Source organism: Aulonocara stuartgranti (assembly GCF_965226115.1).
Source record: "Aulonocara stuartgranti genome assembly, chromosome: 2".
Taxonomy (NCBI): Eukaryota; Metazoa; Chordata; class Actinopteri; order Cichliformes; family Cichlidae; genus Aulonocara; species Aulonocara stuartgranti.
In genome coordinates this window covers 20,460,698-20,482,225 of record NC_138940.1, presented here as the reverse complement: position 1 = coordinate 20,482,225, position 21,528 = coordinate 20,460,698, and the positions used below count along the sequence as shown (strand labels likewise).

Genomic DNA, 21,528 nt, shown 5'->3' with positions numbered 1-21,528 from the left:
CTCATAATTGACGCACTAGTAATGATTGGCATAAATTTGTAGTTAGGCCATTATTAACTCCAAAAGGCTTTATAAAAATAAAATAAGCCATCCTCCTTTGAAAAATCCAGCGATCCAGTGATAATACACAGTTGTCAGTTCATGGATTCATTGTCAGTCAAGTAAACTGGGTGGCTTTCTTTTATTGTCAGTATCCTTCTTCAGATTACATATAAGCCTTGCTGTTTGGTCGATGGCGTTCAGTCCAACCTGACCTAGACGAAAAATTAAACATTAACATACATCGATTCATACATTTACTCGTCACAATATGTAGGCAAGCAGTCCTGTACAAAGTCATGTGGGAGTCTATTATTTTATTATTTTATTTTAGTAAGCCATAAACGGTACAGAATAAAGAGTGCAAAAAGTTGTGGATAAGGTTAAATTCCACCTTTGAGTGATAGTGATTTGGCATGTGGAGTAACAAAATGTGCTCACAAAATGTCAGAATTCAAATAAAGGTGTCACAAGAAATTTGATATTTAACGTTTTTAATAAAAGAATAGAAACAAATACAACAGCATTAGAACAACACAACTAGTTAATTCAGCATTATGAAATAACAGGGAGGACTTGCATGTTCTGGAATCATGGTTATAATTCAAATAAGAGGAATATGGAGTTGACGGTGTGTCCGCAGCCTGTAAGTGGATAACAGTCCATGCATAGTATTTTTAAGCCTCTATTTATAATAATAATAATAATAATAATGGATTGCATTTATATAGCGCTTTTCGGGGCCCTCAAAGCGCTGTACAATTCCACTATTCATTCACTCTCACATTCACACACTGGTGGAGGCAGCTACAGTTGTAGACACAGCTGCACTGGGGCAGACTGTTTGTGTGTGCCAAAGAAATAGCATTGGCTTCAGTGCTATGTTGTCTATCTATGACAATATCAACTCCTCTTACAACTATTTTCAGTGACATGATAATGGCTCCTTTCACTTCAATGTTTGCGCCTGTGTCTGGCACACACACTGACATCAGATTCCCCTTTTCTCCACCAAAACAGACAGCTGTGTGTGCATTCTACTTCCTCTTGTAACATGGAGCTATAAAACAGCATTTCATAAGCATCTCCTACTAAGATAAGCTAAGAAGGGTTGTTTATTTTTATATTCCCAATACCGGTATAGGAAAAATAATGAATTCGAGTTAATCCACTTTTTACTTCTCTACTTGCCATTTACCATTAAGATATAGTCCAATAACACAGGAAAAAATGTTTACAGTATTACTGTAAAAGTACTGTTTTCTAATTAGTTTCTACCCACAATTGATTTGAGATCTTCTTCGGCCTGTGAATCGGGGCTGCGATGAACCACATTGGGGTCATCAATGGGATCAATTTCGAAGGCAGTGGGTCTCAGCTTCATGATGCTGGTTTTCAGAGAGTACCACCATCCTCTCCAAGTGTACCAAACTACACCATCATCTGTTACAGAGTTGTAGTACCCACTGGGATAGTATCTGCCATTGAGATGGGCTGAGTGACACCTGAGGAGTGTGAAAAAACAAATATCCTTTTGTTATTTTTTATGATAATGGATGACTGATAAATACTTTTCCATCTTTGCAAATCTTTTGATGAATGGGCAAACCCCATACTTGTTGAACCACCAGCCTCCTTTGTCTTCTTCGGCACAGTTTCCCTTGTAGTTATCGTTGTCCTGGTCATAGGTGCTAAATTTAATGCCTTGGTGGCTGGCCCAGTCTGAAACCCCAACCTGATAGGTTCCAGAAAGAGCATCTCCAGCTGTACCTACATAGACTCCAAAGCTAAGGCGATAGTGATCCTAAAAAGAAGGATACAATAAGAGATTGTCAGCTGCTATAAGTTTAAAATAACAGCTGAAGTATGATACAAGTTACCCAACTGATGGGAAACCCTGGGGAAGATCCAGAACCTACTGGAGAGATTACATAAATTTCATCTGGTCTTCGAATATCTGGGGACCCACCAGGAAGAACTTGAACTTGTTTTGGGGGAGTGGGACTTCAATTGATGGATGGATAAAATTCAATTAGACCGACTCAGAATGAGAAAACTTAACCCTCTTATGTTACAATTCCCAAATTTTAGTCTTTATGCTATGATAAGCTAACCAGCAGCTGACTGTAGCTTCATATTTCTGTTCAGTATCTTTCAATTAGCATCGATCCTTTAAAAATGGTACAATCTCATAGAGAGAAGAAAACCAGATATAAGATATATCAGAGACATGCATGAGATTCAAGATTATTTTCCCCAGCAACAATCAAACACATTAAATGACTGTCAAGTCTACTATCTATTAGTTTAGCGGTCGCCTAGCATCGTTACCTTTTCATCCGTGACTCTGAAGTTCTTGTACTCAGCGTAGCGCTGGTTACCATCGAAATCTTCCAAGTTGATTCTCAGAGTATAATTCCCTGGAACAAACACATGAACATAACAAAAATGACAATTTTAAACCAATTTAAAATCTTGACCCCTGCAAACACAATAAGGATCTGTAGCAGTTTTTTAAGCAGTAATAACTTATTTTGTGCACTATGTGATTTTATGCATTCAGTGTTTTTGTACTCAAAGCTTTCTGGTTTATGTTTGTAGTCCAAGTATTGACCAATCACATCTCAACAGGCTGTATTTGGTTTATGGGAATTTAGTGTTACTAAACTGTGACGGTCAGATGTAGCTGTAGCTAGCACCTCATCTCCTCTAATCCGGTTGTTCAGTCTGACGTCACTAGCCGTGTCTGGGTCTAAACTCCGCTGCAGGTCCATATATCAAATGATCACTATAGCATTACTGAGAGTTGAAAAACTGTCTAAAGTCTTTCATCTTTAATAAAATGATCAGCGTTCTGCTCTACCAGGTGTAACAATTCAGTTTAATATCCAGGCATCCATGAAAACTGAATTTATGACATTTAACGGAGTTAAAAGTTAGCAGGGAGTTAGCTCGCTAGCTTCTATCTAAATACAATATAGCATGTCCTGACTGCGGAGTTTTGGAAACAAATTAAAACGTACAGCTCTGTTATCACTTCCAGCATAAATGAAGACAGAAAACTAAACAGCAGTGACGTTTGTAGGGTTACTGAAGTTGGGCTAGCTGGTATATAATGATGTGCTACGTGACTGCTAGCGACACAGCTATGTTAGCACAATATAAACAAGCTAACTTTTTTTCCACTCGATAAAAGTTAACGTGAGTGTTCTCGGTGGTCAGGAACAAATGTAATCGCATGGCAGGATGCTGTAAAAGGACCAAACTTCAGCCAGGAGAACAACTGAGATAATCCATCCACAATACGAGGTTAGGCATTCATATACTGCTGCATTACCTGGGCTGTAGTTACATCCTAAGGTTTTAAAAACTGATCTTAAATAAATGATTAGCGGTAATAAAAGCCGAGGGAGGTCAACAGTGATCACTGAATGTTTTAGGAGCTTTTTGAGATTAAATAGAAGAAAATACATAACATTAAACATGTTAACAACACAAAAGCCATATTAAACGCAGACTACTTTAGGCCCGGAAGTAGGATTCGTCACGTCATCACTGAACAATCGGATAGTATTCACTGACCTGAACCACCCAACTGTGTTTGTTACATTTTTGCATATTGCAACAGGAAGTCTGTGCATCAGTTTTGGTGAGTGAAATTCTAGTATTTTGTTAATGTTGCTTACTTAGCACTAATTAGCAGATATTTGTGTTTGTGTGTTGCACTATTTCAGTTTTAGAGTTTATGAATTCATCATGCTAACCAAGCTTGCTAACATTAGCTGATAGCTTCTGGCTTCAAAAAAATAAAATAAAATAAAAACATAATACTAATAATAACAATATGGTGAGGGCCAAAACACTATCGTTGTTGCATCAAAACATGTCCAAAACCTGTAACAACTCCACTGATGCCAGAGGACACTGACTTTTACCCACAAGTCATTGCGTAGTGAACAAGAGCAGAGAGCAATGTTCTGCCATTATTGTGTTCCACTTGATAATATATGCTATCAGTTACTGCTCCTTTAAACAATAAGAATAATATAGTACATTGCTAATACCTTGTTCGGTGATGTAATGCAGGTTGTCATTTCCGAGCCAAAATTCTGCATCCATGTCCCCAAAACCATTCTTGTACTCTTCCCATGACCTTGTAGGCAAATAGAAATTTTTTAAAATGTAAATAATTAAATTTTTTTACCCTTGCTGTTAGATGTAAGACACACCTGTTAAATGTCCGAGCTCCGCTGATCCGTCTCTGAATGATGGTCCAACCACCTCCGTCGCTCATATCACAGTACACTTGGACTGGAGAAGGGCTGTCATTGGCTTTGATTCTGTATAAACCACTGGATTTGTGGCCAGCGCTGAAGACCTGGGAGCAATCTGATGCATACACCCTCAAATTTAAATATGTAGACACATATTTTGTATTTAAAACATTATCTGGTTTGTGATTCTGCGGCAGGAGATTTTCAAAGAAGATATTTTTAGTCTAGTCCTGAAGGTGTTGCCCTGACCTGCATACTGTCTGTCCTGGCTCTGGTCACCTCTGACTTTGTTGTTACGAGGCTGGTTCAGGAGCTGTAATCTGTGCAGAAGAAGCTCTTGCTTCTGAAGTTGGCCCTTCAGAAGATTCTCCCGCTCCCGCAGACGAGCCGCCTCCTCACGGCAACTGTCTGACGCCTACACACACATAATTGTACTGCTGTAATTGTAAGAATCATCATTCATTCTCATTCCCTCCTCTACACATAACATATGATAGGTATCCAATGTTATGCTGATATACAGAGTGAAACATAGATTATACAACAAAACTGAATCTAACCCTGTAACACATCACTAAAACTTTTCTTTAAAAAAAATAAGCATCAGCTTCCAGTCAAATCAACATTTAACCCTCTGCTCCAAGCTTCATATCCAGTTAATGTTTATGTGCATTTGCAGTTTTGACAAGCTGAATAACTATAATTTTGAAATCTGATACGCCACATAAAGTGCCATTGTTTAATACTTACTTTTATTCTTATGTTAAATTCAAGATCAGGCTGTACAATTCAAACTGAATCATTTGGGGAAATATAGCCTGGTACTTATACAGCAGTCTTCCACTCTTTATTGCCTGCCTAAACACTTTGCCTACCATTGACACATACTCGGGCAGTTCGGGGTTAAGTATCTTGCCTGTGCAGACCAGAAGAGCCAGTGATCAAGCTATCAAATTTCCACTTGGTAGGTAACCTGAGGCTCTGCCTCCTGAGTGGTACAACTTTAATCTGATCCTACAATGAATCTTCATAAATATTTAAATATGAACTTTTCTGAGTTTGTATATGTCCTGCAATTTAAAATAGGTTAAAAAAGACATAATTAGAGTTACGTGGCTAAGTTGATTTCATCATTTGTCAAAATATGCTTAAATGGTAGATTGCATTGTTAATTGGTCAATACGACACACAGCTAACATCATATATTAGGCAGAAGAACTTCATTTGACATTTGCTGTGGTTTAGGAAAAAATGAAGTAAATACAACTTAAAATTAAATTCAAATGATCAGCCTACCTGGTAAATTATGTAAAAAGAAACGTGTCAGATCCACGTACTTACACACAGAGACTGGATATAAGCTGTCAGTATGAGCAGCAGCAACAGAGAGCCTCTCATCCTCTTCGTGTTTGGATATCACAACACCCTAAGTGGCAAGAAGTCGCAAATGAATAAGTATTTCGCTTTTTCCAGTTTGGTTTTATCTCTTTGATTTTTGCCCCTGAGCAAATGCTGCTATTTGGATCTTCCCCTCAGCTGGAACAAAACCACGTTTGTGGCCAAGAAGAACAAGAAGAACTTGACCAAATACCTGATTCTCTACAGTGAAGAAATATGCAGCAAATATCCAGAACAGATGTCCGCTTCCCAAAATCCAGCCACGGTTTCAGGAAAACACCATAAAATAAGAGAACAGACTTTTTTCAAACAATTTTAGCAGAAGGTTATTTGAAGTTATTCCTTTTCAAAAATGTGCATTTGATGATAGTCTGCAGATCCATCCACCACTTATCACTGATCTGTATTGCATTCTTTGTCAGTGTCATTAAAGAGTCAAGTAGTCATTTTGTTGATGAGTGAGTGTTGTGCCATTTTAAATAGATGTTGCCAGCAGCTAAATGCCACTGAAGGTCAACTCTAACAGGAGCAGGAAGAGCAGAAGATATTTTGTCTCAAAGGATTACAAAGAGACTCGACTGTATTAATTGGCTTTTAGTGATTTCATTTCAAGGGAAGAAGAGGCAAGTTTTCTGTTGGTTGAAAGCTTTAATAACCAAACAATGACAGCTTTAGACAGTGATGCTGTAGGAGGATGTAATAGTATATAGTAGTGTTGGCTGTCACAGCAGGCATACATTGTGTAAATATGCCTTTTTCTTCAGTAAAGTTAAACAAGGTACTTGCCACCGCTCTCACATCTGTATGCTAAATATATAGTTGGAGTAGCAGGTTAGCTTAGTTTAGCATGAGTGGTCATGTGACAACTAACCATGTGATGTTAATTTGTCCACTATTTTTGAAAATGTAGGATCAACTAAATAAATCACCAGTCACACAGGGATGGGAAACAATCACAGAATAGCAAGTGATTGCTTGAAGTTGCTGGTAGTCGCTGTGAAAGTTGACTGGTAAAGCCCAGTCACGCAGTCCTAGAGACTGGTCACTGACTGCTTGGCAACCACTGGTTGCTACAGAAAAATGTGTATTGCCTGACCAGTTGGCAAAAAAACCATCTCTTTTGCTTTGGTTGCTTGCAGATTGCCGCGGTTGCCTGTACTTTACACAGAACACACCAGCTCATCTGTAAAAACTGTCCAACTACACTCCAGGTGGTAATAAAACACAAAACCAGAAGAGGAGAACATTAGCCTTCAATGAAAACATTACACTTTTTGAAATATGTTGCTGTAGCAATGAAGTGCAACTTTTACTTTGAGGGTGAATGTTCACCATTTCCAGTTCATCCTATAATGTTTCTACTCAAATAGTCGTTAGCAAGTGTTTGCAGAAGAGTTTGTATCTTCCATGCAAACTACAGGCAACCACAGCAATCAGCTAGTGGCCAAGGCAATCATAAACAGGCCTTGGATGTAGCACACTCTTGCATCTGATTTCACCTAGTCACAGCAAAGAAACACTCAGCTTCTAACTGGAGAATAGATTTTTCCCTCATTACTGGTGGCTGTATCACAAGCAACTCTCAAGCAATGTGTGCACGATATCAACTGAGAATCTGTACAGCTGTTGTGACAAACAGATGTTCTCATTTTTTACTCACAAGTAAAAGTAAACTTCATAACAGGTAGTAATCTTAAATATGTTTCTTAGAAAATGTTGCAGCATTTGGATAGAGAAGTTAGCCTTTGTGCTAAGCTAAACTGGCTAATGGACAGACTGACATTTATTCTCACTTATTTTCTAGCAAGAACGCAATTATTTCCTCTAATGCCAGTGTACAGTTCAATTGTAACAGCCAAAACAGGAATCAAGCAAAGACTGTAGAAGATGAACATTAAAAAAAAATCCTCTGGTGTGATCTTAAATTTTTATTAGTTTTTATGACTCAAGTTCATAGCTTCAAAAACAGGTATACTTTTTGGTGGAACCAGTTATGTACACAGCAGGCAAGAGGAACTGATATATAGAAGTACTTAGTTACTGCAGTAATGTGTCATTTCCCAACACACGGCATATGTTATGTCCAGTTAACTGTGGGTTTCGGCCTCTGTGAATCAAGCTTGTTGCAGCATATCCTGCAGATGTAGTGAGTTGGTGGGAGGGGGTGTCAGGTTAGCTTTCGTGTTCCTCTGTATAATTCCTGAGCAGTTTTGTGGGGTGATGATAGGACCCATATATGTGCAACTAAATACGAATACATTGGTTATATTCATTTTTTTAGTTTGCCTAAGTAAGGGGATGCCATTCATTCCTTAGCCTTTCTTCTCAGCAGGTTCTTGTGAGTTTGTTGGGTTTCCTGTTCTGAGGTTCTTGCTCTGGTGCATGAATCTAGATACACATACAGAAACAGACAAAAAGTTTCATCAACAGTTTCCATGGCCGGCCGCAGGTTTAGTAACAATCCTACTTAGACTTTGTCAAAAAAACAAAAAATTGTTATAAACTAGCTAAATTAGATAATCACTGTCTGGTTCCAATAAAAAACAAATAGGAAATTGTATATAATTATATATATATATAATTTTGCCCAATTAATATGATGCAAAGGAACTTAAAGGGCTGTTGAATTAATTTTAAGAAAATATAAGCTAGCTATTTCCAAACACTGTGTAATTAATGTCACAAGATCTTTGCCTAAGAGCTCAGATAACGCTTTACTTATTTCTTCATTACATATCTTAAATTTCATGTTGTAGAAATAGACTACTTCTGTTGCATTCATGTAATAATAATAATAATAATAATAATAATAATAATAATAAATTACCTTTTTCTATCGATTTCCTTGGTGGTGAGAGCTCAAGGTCATCTGATTGATCCTCATCACTCTTCTTATAGTAATATGGTTGATCAGGGGGACCAAACCTCTGTAAGCAAGCACACCACACAGTTAAAGATTTAGGTTTTTTTGGAGCTGTCGTATTTCTCTGGAAGACCAAACTACTCTTAAGTATAATGTACCTTGTCTGGCCACATGAAGCTTATGAAGAGAACGATGGGGAGTCCAACAACAAAGACATAGAGACCCCAGAGCCAGGGACGCTGGAAAGTGGCCAGAATGAGGGTCTCTATGATGCTTGGCTAGAGCGCACATAAACAAATATGTCATTAGATAAATAAAGTAACTGCATATAATGATGGATAAAAGATCAAAACAGCTTGTAAAATGATCACATGAATGTAAAATGCCAAAAAATTAGAAGAAGGCAAGTAACAAACAAAAGTACTGGATTTAAAAAAAAATGTGACCAAGACCATTATTCGGGGTCATAAAATCAGCAGGAAACATGACTGACTCATTTCTATGCCATGCATTTCTACATCTGACCACTAGGTGGTGTGTAAGTAATCTAGGTGCATGGACTGCAGAGCAAAACTATTAGTCTGTTATATCAACCCGCATCTATAGTGGCAGATTTCTATATGTTCTTTTTTAGGCATGCCTTAAAGATAAGAAAAGAAAAAGTATAATAGTAAAAAAACATTTTTTTCACAATATTACACTGTATACAATCTGTATACAATCTTTAGTGAATACAAAAAAAGAATAAATGCAGTAAAACTCTTACATTTGCTGTAGCAGAAGCTGGTGTCACATCTGCTGCCAGCATCATGCACAGCACCAGAAAGCTGGTGTCCATCCCTAAAATACAAGTACAGGTGTACACACACGCATGCAATGAGATCTGAATGTCTTTAGACTCTTTTTTTATATGCTCCAAACCTTTTAAAATAATTCAGTTCATTTTCTCTGATCAATCTATCCACAACAATCATAGCCAAATAGATTTTGTAGTCCTTTATCAGTTTGTTCATAATAAAGATTAAAATATTCCATTTGTTATATATAGTACAGACCTTATAGTTAAAAACAACTTTTGGCAACAATGGCATCTTCAAGTATAGATGATTCTAGATGATTCTCTATAATTGGCATAGTTCCCAGTATGTTCACAGAGCTGTCCCACACCCACCCACCTTCTTTTAAATATTCTGATGTAACAGTTTGACTACCTGTCTAATTTTCTGTTGGTTCCCCTTATGCTACCACAACAGGCCTAAATGGTTGAGGTATGGACCATTGAAGGTGTGCTGTGGTATCTGGCACCAAGATGTAAGCAACAGATCCTTGAAGTCTTGTAAGTTATACAAAGTGGGGCCTCCATGAATTGTTCTTGTTTGACCAGCACATCCCACAGATGATTAAACTGGATTAAAACTGGGGAAGATGGAGCCCAAGTCAATGCACAGTGCTCCTCAAACCATTCCTCAACCATTTTTGCTTTGTGATAGTGGCCACAGCCATGAGGGCGTACTGTTTCCATGAAAGCGTGTAGATGGTATGTGTCAAAGTAACATCCACATGGATGGCAGGACCCAAAGTTTCCCATCCGAACATTGCCCAAAGCATCACACTGCCTACGCTGGATTGCCTTCTTCAGGTAAGTGCTGCAAACAAATCCAACCATCCAAATGAAGACCAGGTCACCTTCTTCCAATGCTCCATGGTCCAGTTCTGATGCTCTCATGTTCATTGTTGGTGCTTTCAGCAGTGGACGGGGTCAGCATGGGCGCCCTGACTGGTCTGCAGCTATGCAGCCCTATACTCTACGACGCTCTGTGCATTCTGACACCTTTATACCAGAACCAGGATCACGATTTTTGGCAATTTGAGCTACAGCAACTCGTCTGTTGGATTGGACCACATGGGCCAGCCTTTGCATGATCCTGTCACTGGGTCACAGTCTTTCCTTGTTTGGCCCAGTTTTGGTAGATACTGACCACTGCAGACCGTGAACACCCCACAAGAGTCACAGTTTTGGAGATGCTCTGGTCCTTCATCCCTAATCGCCCTTGGATGAATGTGTTCATTGAGGAAGACTTTAATTTTAGTCCCGTAAGAAATCATCTGAATATGGGGTGTTTCAGTCTTTTAATCTTAATAAATAATAAAACACAACAGAAAACTGTGAATTGTACTGAACTAAACAGTTTTTGACATGAGTCAGAAACACTATGTATTAACACATTTTCAGCAATACTCATACTGTCTACAGGTGTTACTGTATACACATGCATGACCTAAGCATACTTGGTTAAGACCACGTTCAAAGATTCTGAAGGAAGAAAAAATGTGATTTCAATCATAATCATTCGTTATTTATTTGTTCTGTGACTACAATGATCAGAGGCAGGAAGAAAAAAGTGCAACTAAAGCAGAGGAAAACAAGAAGATGAAGTCAAATGCAAGCGAGAGAGAAACGCAGCGACAAGAGAGATAAAGATTAACAGTGAAGGGCGAAAATAAAAGAACAACGAGGCAAATAAATTGTTTTTAAATAGGTTTTTTTTACCTGCTTTTCAACAGTGATTTTTCCCCATTTCACTTCCTGAAATCTCACAGCTATGTAGTGTTGGACTTTGCTCTAAAATCAGTTGCTGACATGACTGCAGTTATACAGTTACCATGTTATAATGGGTATGACACCGTTATTAACTTGCACGCACACACACACACACACACACACACACACACACACACACACACACACACACACACAGTATAAAAGAATGCATTCAAATGATGTAATTTATTGTTAATAAATGTTCAGTATTTGTGTTAAAAATATACCGTTTAATAACAAAATTGTTCATACTTTTTCAGAGTTTCTGAGAAATAGACTAAACTGCATGCTAAAAACACTGAAAATAATAAAATGACTCATGCTGTTTTATCTGTGATCACTTAGACAGAAGGATGAAAGACATGCTCTGTATTAATCTCTTTAATTAGAGCGGATGAAATGAAATGAAAGGAAATGGGCTGTGACAGAAAATGTGATCAGTGGAACACTTTGAACAGCAGGAGTCCTCATAAACTAAAAATGCACACTGTATGATAGCATAATGTAGATAAGAGGGACCCAGTCTGAAATCATTTACAGGGCTGAAAGTCCCTCCACACCATGAACTGAATCCCCAGGATATCTGATCCAAATGTATTATTATTTCTTGAGAACAAGAGGATTTTTTCAGATGATTAAGTTAATCATTTCTAAGTTGGAGCAAGGCCCACCACTGATAAAAGCTCCATGGGAAAAATCCTGCTAACAGGCATACTAACAAAGACAAACCAAACCAACCACATGACCAGAAAAACCTTCACACTTATGTGATTACGTTTAAGATGATTTGATGGTATAGTAAGTATTTTTTTTAAAGTTATTTAACATAAAACTACTATTGTACTTATAGCTGAATTAAGTCTACCAACAAACTGGTCCATTCTCATAAACTCATAATTAATCCATGAAAAATACAAAGTGGCTTTGTGGAAGCTGCCTTTTTGTCACACAAATCTTAAATACAGTGGCCAAAGTGGACATCGCTGTAATCGTCTTTTTATGTATGTGGCTAGAAATCAGTGGCAAAATTGTTCTCATTCTCATTATGCCTCCATTCACCTCCTACACCCTTGCCCACTCTCCTTCCTCATTTGCACCTCATTTTCTTCCTCCTCGCCTCAAGCCTCATGTCCTTAAATGAATTTAGGGCTTAAACATTTTCATTACTGTCACAGTTAGCTAGTGTCAGCAGGTTAGGCATGCAAACCTGCTGTTTTCAGACAGCTAACAAAAAGCCACTAAAAAATGCAACAACAACAAAACATAAGCTAACATTATACCAGCTAATGTGAGGCTTAAGTGTCCTAAAAATCCCACTTTCCCTCTGATAAACAATTTGATTACATTCTCACATCGCAATCTGCTGACGTGTAGTGGTGAGATTTTACATACTGTACCTTTAATGCATGCCAAATAGTAGATTAAGACATAATTAGGACATAAGTCAGCTGTATTTTTCGTCTTTAGGTTCTCTCTCTCTCAAGCATTGTATATTTATTGCATTACTCTACTGTATACTGGCAATTTTATCTATATATTTAATCATAAAGGTGTGAGCAACTGTTCAGTGGTATTAAGAAAGCTTCAAACTAAAAGAAACTTCTAAGAAGAAATTATGCTAAATATTTCAGGAAAACTAATTTAAGACATTATTTAAAATCGGAAGGTAATTTCACTTCGCACACTGTCACCACCAGAAATACTCTCATTGCCGTCAGCATCTGACAGGAAGCCGCTGCCAGTTGCTGCTGTGGGGATGTTGCTTTCCAGGGCCGTTATTCGCTGTTTCAGTCGAAGCTGGGATGAGTTGAATTCACTCTGCAGACGGGCCAAACACGTCTGAAAGTAACATCAATGTTATTAGTCATTCTAATTTTTCAAAAACAAAGAGCCATAATGCAAGAAACTGTGTTATGAGAAACAAGACCACCAGCTACAATATTCAGCATAACAGTACTGACCTGCAACCGATCAAGACTGGTTTCTAGCCTCTCCACCTTCGTCTCCAACTCCTCCCCTGCAGACACATTCAGTTCCTCCAGAAGTCCCTCCTTCATCAGGATGTCCCGCCCCCTCTGCTCCAGCTGTGCCCTGGCATGGGGAAACTCCTGTAGCGCATCCATCAGGTCTTGTTTGGAAAGGCAGAACAGGTCAGAATATCCAAGGCTCCTAATATTAGCCGTGCGTCTATTCCCCATCTTGCTGCCACTGATGTTTAGGATGCTGATTTCACCAAAGCAACTTCCTGCGGTCAGAACAGCTAACTGTGTGACGCCATCCTCCCCAACCACTGCCAGGCGGCCCTCTTTAATTATGTACATCTCTTTACCCACATCTCCCTTGGATAAAAAAGACAGACAAAAAATATACATTAGCATTTTTAACAGCAACACTGTATAAAGAGAATTATGACAACTATCTTGATAACCGGGTATTGCTAGGTATGTTACTAGCTTCAGCTACCAAGAAGTACATGTGCCTATGAAGTTTCTGGCTATTGGCAATGATATGGAGCTTTTTTTTCGGGGGGGGGGGGGGGGGGGGTTGTTTTTTTTACAAGTGTTGTAATGCTTTGCTTGTACAAGAATGCACATGCATGTACAGCCCTGGATTCATGCATGCACAAGCAAATTCTGTGTTTGATCCAATAGCTTGTAACAACAGGTCCTATCCCCCTTTCTTCCAAACATCCTCCTCAGGACACTGGTTCATGGTTGAATGCCTTCTCCAAGACCACAAACGCATCTAGACTGGCTAGGCAAACTCCGATGCACCCTCAAATATCTATGAGGGAAAAGAACTCGTCCAGGATTTAACAACCAGAAAGAAAACCACATTGTTGCTTCTGGATTTGAGGTTTGACTAAAAAGTGGGCTTCCCTCTCCAGCACCCTGGCATAGACCTTGCTAGGGAGGCTGGGATCCAAGTGAAGTTGAAGGGAAACCAGCCCCCATTTCTTTTATCCAAAGGCACGCGAACTTTCAAAGGCATGTCAACCAGGACAGCCCCACCACATCCAGAGCCTCAAGGAATTTGAGGGAAGTCTCATCTGCCTCAGAGGTCCAGTCACCAAACAGTTTAGGAGAAGGCGTAAGAAAGTCGAAGAAAGATTTAATGAATTTATTTTTGTGTATGTGCTTTGTAAATTTTAGCAGAATTGTTGGACAGTGACGTTGTACAGCCCTTCTATCTATTGCATATATACAGTTAGGTAAACCAGTAAACGTGATACCTTTCTACAGATGTAGTCTCCAGGACTGAAAACTTGCGGTCGGAGTTTTAACACCAATTCTACAAGGAGGCCTGCCTCACAGTCCTGGAAGATACGCACCTAGGTCCAAAAACAGACACAAAAGCAACATTTAGGAACTTCAGATCGTTTGACTAGTTTTGCCAAGTGAGGTAAAAGGGTAAGATATGGGTCTTTACCTTCTTAAGTGTGTCCAGGTGAACATTGATAGCTATCTCAGCTCTCAGTTTATTAGGCAGACTCTTGAGGACTTCTTGTTCATCAATTGTCTTCTGATTGGTCCAAAGGTAGTCAAACCAGCGGATGACACGCTGCTCCAGCACCTTGCTGACATGTCTGAAGTGCATGTAGTGTTTGAGTCCATCTACACGTGTTTGAAAGGTTGCTCTTGTTGCATTCATATTAGAAATCATGGATCCAACATTACCCACAATGGAGGCAAATATCAGAACACCAACCTGGAGAGAAATACCAGTAGTAATTGTTTTAGCAGACTGGAAAAACTAGTATACACCTTTTGTATAGGGTTTGAGTAAGCTATAAACCTACCAGAAAGTCAAATATCAGGAACAGATATTCTTCATCTCTAACGGGTGGAGGAGTTTCTCCTATAGTGGTCAGCGTCATGGTCGACCAGTATAGGCAGTATATATAACTTCGTGACAAGGTGCCGAACTCAGGGTCAGACGCATTGGGATAAACCCATGAGTCAGAGCCCAGTCCCAGGATTTTGGAGAAGCTGTAGTATCCGCAGGCATTCCAATGGATTATGACCAGGATGTACAGAATCAGTTTACAGATGCGGAAAGCATTGGGGTAACCCGTTCGTGTTTCTGTACGCTCAAAGAACTCAAAGAGACGGGGCAGGCGCAGCAGTCTGTTGAATCGAAGAAGCGGAGTGTAGCCGATTCCAACAATCAGGTACAAGAGGTCAGTTGGAAGAATGGAGCAGATGTCAAACTGACACTGTAACGTTCGAATGTAGGTTTCTCTCAGACGGCGCACATCTTTGATCATCAAGCCTTGATCCAAGAAACCTTGATGTACATAATAAATGTAAATACAATGTCCCACTTCTGGGATTTTTAGAAACCTGAATTAAGATTCCATCAGGAACAAAAAAGAGGTCAGTGTCATAATATTTCATGTTCAGTAGTTTCTTGTCTGTTTCATGATGGAAACTTATCAGAGTACCTGTGTGAAGCCGAACAGCAATATCCAGGATATAGACTCCATCACAGGTGTAGTCCAGCACTTGCCAGATGAGCACATTTCTCATCTGGAGTTCATCGAAACAAGCCCTAAAGAAATACAAACAGCAAAGTGACAAAAATGATATCAATCTGCTATTCCAGACACATGTCATTGCCCCAGAGACGTGTTAGTAAGAGTAATAACACAAACAGGAATCTGCTTCTGAGAGGGAGTTTGACCGTTTGTATTAGCGGAAGCTATGTCAATGTCAGCTCCCTACCTGACAACTAGCAGGGTCCAGTTGTAAAAGGCTGCAGCACCAATCACCATCAGCCAGTAATAGTACGCGTCATCAGATGGAGATAAAACCACAATATTACACTTTTTTCTCCTGACAGAGAGAACCCAAAACACAGACAGTAAGCATCAACTGAAGTTTCACACTGTTTGCATGTTAGCTGTAGTTTCCTCACGTGCGTCTGGAGCGTCTGATTTCGTGATCTGCATCTGAGCCGGTACGGCTGTGGCTGAACCTGCTGGGCGGCGCCTGTATGTCCATGTTAGCAGGGCCTCTGAACCGCTCCAGGAAAGAATCCGGTCGCTCCGTCTCTTCAGCCAAACTCTTCTGCGCCCATTCTCTCAGGGTCATCACCATACTGACTATCCTGAAGACAAACGGGCAGAAAATGTTATGGTAAAATGGTAAATGGCCTGCATTTGTATAGCGCCTTTCTAGTCCCTAAGGACCCCAAAGCGCTTCACACTACATTCAGTCATTCACCCATTCACACACACATTTACACACTGGTGATGGCAAGCTACATTGTAGCCACAGCTGCCCTGGGGCGCACTGACAGAGGCGAGGCTGCCGGACACTGGCGCCACCGGGCCCTCTGACCAAGGTTGTATTGTTGTTTTGTTATTGTGGTTGTATCCAGCTAAAACATTCACTCTTGTACTGTTTTACTCCATTATCATCTGAAAATCAGCTATCATACCTGGACAGAGCCCCTCGGGCCCGAAAGGAATTCTGGGAACCAGCATCTCTCCTGTCAATGGCTGCCATTTGCTGTAGCTCTGAAGAAGTGTCGTCACATATTGACTGTCCTCTGTGTATTCATGCACATACAAAACACATAACACACAAACCATGTAACTCAGCAAACAGTGTGTAGAGCTTTCAACAACTTGAAACTAGTGATTATCCTTCTGTCCACTTGGACTAATTTTGCTATCACGGTTGTCGCCCCCTGCTGGCCATGAGAAAGAATACGGATTTAAGCATCAACTAAACTGTAACAATACCTGTACCTGTGTGTGTGTGTGTGTGTGTGTGTGTGTGTGTGTGTGTGTACCTGCTAAGTGTGCTCTCAGCTCGGTCACTCTCCTCCTCTGTCCATGTTTTCACAGACAGCCTGTGAGAATCCTGAACCAGACCCGTCATCCTACAGACGCAAACACAGCAACACTCAAGTCATTTTCATTTTGTTCACTGCGAAAAGAACACAACAAAACACACACATGGAGCCAGGTCGACTGTACCCAACCCAAGATCCCAAGCACCGTCAGAATATGTGTCAGAACACACACTCACGCGTGCACACTCACACCCACATATCGCACTTATATGGAAGGTCATCTAGTACGAGGTCATCCTTTGTCGAGCATCACCACAGAAACCAGATGACATAGCAACAAGCTGTACAGTAGTTATGACAACAGATCATAAGAGGGAGAGACAGAAATGCAAAAGTGATCCATTCAGCAAACCTGGTAACTGTTCTGATGCTCCAGCGTTCAGGTGGTCAGTCCATCAGCTCAGATCCTGTGCATCTCGCCAAAGTATTATTTCTTTCAAAAAACACAAAACAAAACTCAACGTCTTTTACAGGCTATAAGACACGATGAACAGACTCGAGTGCAATACACACATAACACGGTGGATGGAGTGAACAAATGTAACCGATAAAAGGAACAATCACGTGGTACTCGGGGGGAAAAAAGCATCGTTTAAATTGCAAATTGTGTGTGTACGTGCATATATGTGTGTGTTTCTTTTCACCAGCATGCTCATCTGAATTCAAGAATCTCGTTTGAAGTGGCCTCTGATCTGGAAATGTGTCTTTGTGCATGTGTGTGTGTATTCTGCTGATTACTGAGAGAGATTTTTGTGAGTGCACCTGCACTATTTCAGCTCTGTTCAGATGGATTACAAAACAACACAAAAATATACCCATCTATCCAAAAACGTGTTTTCACCATGTGTTTTGATTGGTTGTGACGGGATGTTGACATGTCTGTTCAAAATGACAGAAAACACGAGTGCCTTACAGGGTAAAAGTCATTTCTGGGATCGAGTGTCACGTGTAATTGGCTCAGTTATTACCAGCACACATTTAGAAAGTGAAGCAGCTGCCTCTCAATCATGATAGCAGCTCCACTGCTGCAGTGATGACAAATACACCGCACTGCAGACACATTAACAACCTGTCAGAAGCTCAACTGACCTATCCCAGTTTTCCCTCTTATATTGCAGGACAGCTGCAAATATTTAAGCCTTTGTTTCACAAAAACAACTCCTGCTCATTTTAAGCCTGGAGATAGTCACCTTGCTGTATATTCAATAAAGTTAATGCTACCTGCATTCCACCCATGTTAGGTCATGCTACTGTGCACGCTGCCTCCACTGAAAACATCACTTAAACCCTTGATGGATTCTGCCTGTCATTTTAGCAAAATAGCAAATCAAATATAATGTCGGTTCCCATCAGTGTCTTAACACATTTTAACATAATGCTTTGTCTGTAAATCACAGCTTAGCTCCTTTTTGCTTCAGATAACTCTGAACTTGTATTTAACACTCTCAGGGGCATCAAACATAAGGCCCGGGGACCAGAATCAGCTCAGCGAAGAATTCCAACCTGGGCAGCTCGAAGGCTTTGGAAAATGTGAAGGAGTGCATGGATTTTGAACTTTAAACTGTTTTTTCATAAATTTGACAGATTTCCTGTTGACAAAGACTTTCACACTACACCAAATAGATAGATAAACAATTCAATGGAAAAAGTTACAGTTTTTCCACTACCTGCCACATAATAACCTACAATTTTATTCTATTTTAAAAAGCATTTACTAATTGTTGTACATATACAATAACAATATTAAGACATCTCAGGGATTAAGTGTTTAGCTAAAAGTCTTCACACTGACAGAAAGATTTTCACTGGTCCGGCCCACTTCAGATCAAAGCAGGCTGTATGTAAAATTAGTTAAAACAAGGTTATGGATCGCTAGCACTGCTATTGTTTGCTTGTCTGTGCATACATTTGGCTGTGATTTGTGTTTTTGAGGCCTAGGACCCGCCCCCTGATGATAGATGTAGTATAGTATAGTGGCTTCTGCCTCGGCTCTTTCTGCTCCTTTACGGTCCCTCGTAAAGCAGCAATCTGGCCTTTGTGTTAGGTTGCTGTTCCTTTTTGGTTTTGTGCTTTCAATATTGGGTAATATATGAGCTTCAGGAGCCTCCCCGTGATCCTGATAAGGATAAGCAGAATGGATGAATGGATTGATGACTATGACCTTCATTAGAGAGTAAATGGTTGTTGTGTTCCAGCCTTACAAGCCAGCCGTAACTGCGTCCTGATAGTTTCTGCAAAGTTTATGGAAATCATTTGTAATCATTATATTAAATCTGTGAAAGGACTTCTGTGAAAGGACTGCTGCTATCTACCCAAACGAATGTGACATGTGACTGGAGTTTGTTTTAGAACTTAGATCTTATGCTATTTATGCCTTTTTTTTACTGCTCTTTTTTAAACTTATTCTTTTAAACTGTATTGCTTATTGCACTGTAGAGGCTGGTGAGAAACAGCATTTTGTTTCAGGCTGGGTAACACCATATGAAATGACAATAAACTTCTTTAGTCCTTGAGTCCTAAATATAAACATAAGTAAAATGGCCACTTTCTTAGGACCAACTGCTCAACTAATGTGAATCTAATCAGCCAATCCCAGGGCAGCAACCCAATGAATTTTTGGCATGATTGTACAGGAAACACACTGAAGTTCGGTTTGAGCATCAGAATGAGGAAGAAAAGTGATTTAAACAACTTTAAATGTGGCGTGGTTGATGGTATCACACAGGCTGGTCTGTGATCTGCTGGGATTTTCCCACACAACCCTCTCTAGTGTTTACAGAGAGAAGAGGAAATATGCAGTGTGCAGCAGTTCTTCTGGCAAAAATAACTTGTGGATCCCAGCAGTCAGAGGAGACGGCCAGTCTGCTTCAAGCTGACAGGAGGGCAACAGTAACTCAAAAACAACCAAGCCATGCAGAAGAGCACCTCTGAATGGGCAACAATGTAAGCAGATGGGCGACAGCAGCACAATACACACCAGCTGCCGCTCCTGTCAGGTAAAAACAGTACTGTACATTGATGCCACATTTCACACATGCTCACCAAAACTGGACAACAGTAGATTGGAAAAGGGTTGCCTGCTCTGATGAGTCTGCTTATTTGCTGCAACTTCATGCTGCCTTCTATCAGTGCTTCTGGCAGGTAGTGGTGGTGTAACGGTGTGGGCTGATGCTTTCTTGGCACACTTTGGGAGTATTGAGCATAAATCGCACAGCCTACCCGAGTACTGTTGCTGACCATGTCCATCCCTTTATAACCACAGTGTATGCATCTTCAGATAACGATCAACGTCACAGAGCTCAGATCATCTCAAAGTTTCTCAAGCATGAGTCCACCCCCCCCCCCCCCCCCACCCCCCAACCCAGTAGAAGATTTGGATTAACCTGCTGCTGTTTGCTGAGCAGACTGACTGAAGTTAAAGCCAATTCTTTGATGTAATACTTAAGCAGCACACACATACATAAAAGAAATGACTGGTATGTATAATTCAATTCAATTTTATTTATATAGTGTGTGAATGGGTGGATGACTGGACGTGTAAAGCACTATACAAATACAGGCCATTTACCATACAGCGCCAAATCACAACAACAGTCGCCTCAAGGTGCTTTATATTGTACAGTAGATCGTACAATAATAGATACAGAGAAAAACCCAACAATCATATGACCCCCTATGAGCAAGCACTTTGGCGACAGTGGGAAGGAAAAACTCCCTTTTACCAGGAAGAAACCTCCAGCAGAACCAGGCTCAGGGAGGGGCGGGGCCATCTACTGTGATTGGTTGGGGTGAGAGAAGGAAGACAGGATAAAGACATGCTGTGGAAGAGAGACAGAGGTTAATAACAGATATGATTCAATGCAGAGAGGTCTATTAACACATAGTGAGTGAGAAAGGTGACTGGAAAGGAAAAACTCAATGCATCATGGGAATCCCCCGGCAGCCTACGTCTATTGCAGCATAACTAAGGGAGGATTCAGGGTCACCTGGTCCAGCCCTAACTATATGCGTTACCAAAAAGGAAAGTTTGAAGCCTAATCTTGAAAGTAGAGATAGTGTCTGTCTCCTGAATCCAAACTGGAAGCTGGTTCCACAGAAGAGGAGCCTGAAAACTGAAGGCTCTGCCTCCCATTCTACTTTTAAATACTCTAGGAACAACAAGTAGGCCTGCAGAGCGAGAGCGAAGTGCTCTAATAGGGTGATATGGTACTACAAGGTCATTAAGATAAGATGGGGCCTGATTATTTAAGACCTTGTATGTGAGGAGCTGGATTTTGAATTCAATTCTGGATTTAACAGGAAGCCAATGAAGGGAAGCCAAAACAGGAGAAATATGCTCTCTCTTTCTAGTCCCTGTCAGGAGTCTGAGTTCTCTTAAAAATGAAACTTACATTTATCCATGATATCCTGTTTCAGTAGACCAAGAAAATTCAGAGTAGCCTCAGCTGTGCCATCAATTAAATGTAAAACAGTCTTTAATTGCTAAATAC

At 40.1% G+C, this 21,528-nt stretch overlaps 3 protein-coding genes across 4 annotated transcripts; all 3 read right to left on the bottom strand.

Annotated features, from left to right (window-relative positions):
- Positions 1 to 516: 516 nt before the first annotated feature.
- On the bottom strand, positions 517 to 5,976 carry fgl1 (fibrinogen-like 1). 2 transcript variants are annotated; one of them, XM_082503479.1, is made up of 8 exons: positions 5,905 to 5,976; positions 5,655 to 5,739; positions 4,563 to 4,728; positions 4,269 to 4,428; positions 4,104 to 4,192; positions 2,371 to 2,459; positions 1,656 to 1,843; positions 517 to 1,544 (listed from the first exon to the last, which is right to left on the bottom strand). In XM_082503479.1, the coding sequence occupies exons 2-8, from the start codon at positions 5,709 to 5,711 to the stop codon at positions 1,307 to 1,309; spliced, it is 987 nt and encodes a 328-aa protein (XP_082359605.1). In that variant the 5' UTR covers positions 5,712 to 5,739; positions 5,905 to 5,976; the 3' UTR covers positions 517 to 1,306. The 2 variants fall into 2 exon arrangements, with proteins under 2 accessions (XP_082359605.1, XP_082359604.1); XM_082503478.1 differs by lacking the exon at positions 5,905 to 5,976 and having other exon boundaries at positions 5,655 to 5,881.
- A 1,650-nt stretch (positions 5,977 to 7,626) lies between these two features.
- LOC309688168 (calnexin-like) lies at positions 7,627 to 11,185 on the bottom strand. Its single transcript, XM_082503667.1, has 5 exons — positions 11,126 to 11,185; positions 9,341 to 9,414; positions 8,733 to 8,852; positions 8,539 to 8,638; positions 7,627 to 8,099 (listed from the first exon to the last, which is right to left on the bottom strand). Exons 2-5 carry the CDS (start codon positions 9,410 to 9,412, stop codon positions 8,017 to 8,019), a joined length of 375 nt encoding a protein of 124 aa, XP_082359793.1. The 5' UTR covers positions 9,413 to 9,414; positions 11,126 to 11,185; the 3' UTR covers positions 7,627 to 8,016.
- Positions 11,186 to 12,829: 1,644 nt separating this feature from the next.
- cnga2a (cyclic nucleotide gated channel subunit alpha 2a) lies at positions 12,830 to 17,064 on the bottom strand (the record flags this gene model as incomplete). Its single annotated transcript, XM_082503356.1, has 10 exons — positions 12,830 to 13,015; positions 13,138 to 13,515; positions 14,409 to 14,507; positions 14,606 to 14,884; positions 14,976 to 15,463; positions 15,621 to 15,727; positions 15,901 to 16,011; positions 16,094 to 16,285; positions 16,619 to 16,729; positions 16,976 to 17,064. 10 exons carry the CDS (start codon positions 17,062 to 17,064, stop codon positions 12,830 to 12,832), a joined length of 2,040 nt encoding a protein of 679 aa, XP_082359482.1.
- Between the last annotated feature and the right edge of the window lie 4,464 nt (positions 17,065 to 21,528).

Excerpts from the sequence above, each read along its gene's own strand:
- fgl1 (XM_082503479.1), bottom strand. The coding sequence starts at position 5,711 with ATGAGAGGCTCTCTGTTGCTGCTGCTCATACTGACAGCTTATATCCAG. Across the intron at positions 4,429-4,562 it reads CCAGGACAGACAGTATGCAG|ATTGCTCCCAGGTCTTCAGC; the intron begins GTCAGGGCAACA and ends TGTATGCATCAG. Across the intron at positions 4,193-4,268 it reads GGAGCTCGGACATTTAACAG|GTCATGGGAAGAGTACAAGA; the intron begins GTGTGTCTTACA and ends TTTGCCTACAAG.
- LOC309688168 (XM_082503667.1), bottom strand. The coding sequence starts at position 9,412 with ATGGACACCAGCTTTCTGGTGCTGTGCATGATGCTGGCAGCAGATGTG. Across the intron at positions 8,853-9,340 it reads CAGCTTCTGCTACAGCAAAT|CCAAGCATCATAGAGACCCT; the intron begins GTAAGAGTTTTA and ends TGTGCGCTCTAG. Across the intron at positions 8,639-8,732 it reads GCTTCATGTGGCCAGACAAG|AGGTTTGGTCCCCCTGATCA; the intron begins GTACATTATACT and ends GCTTGCTTACAG.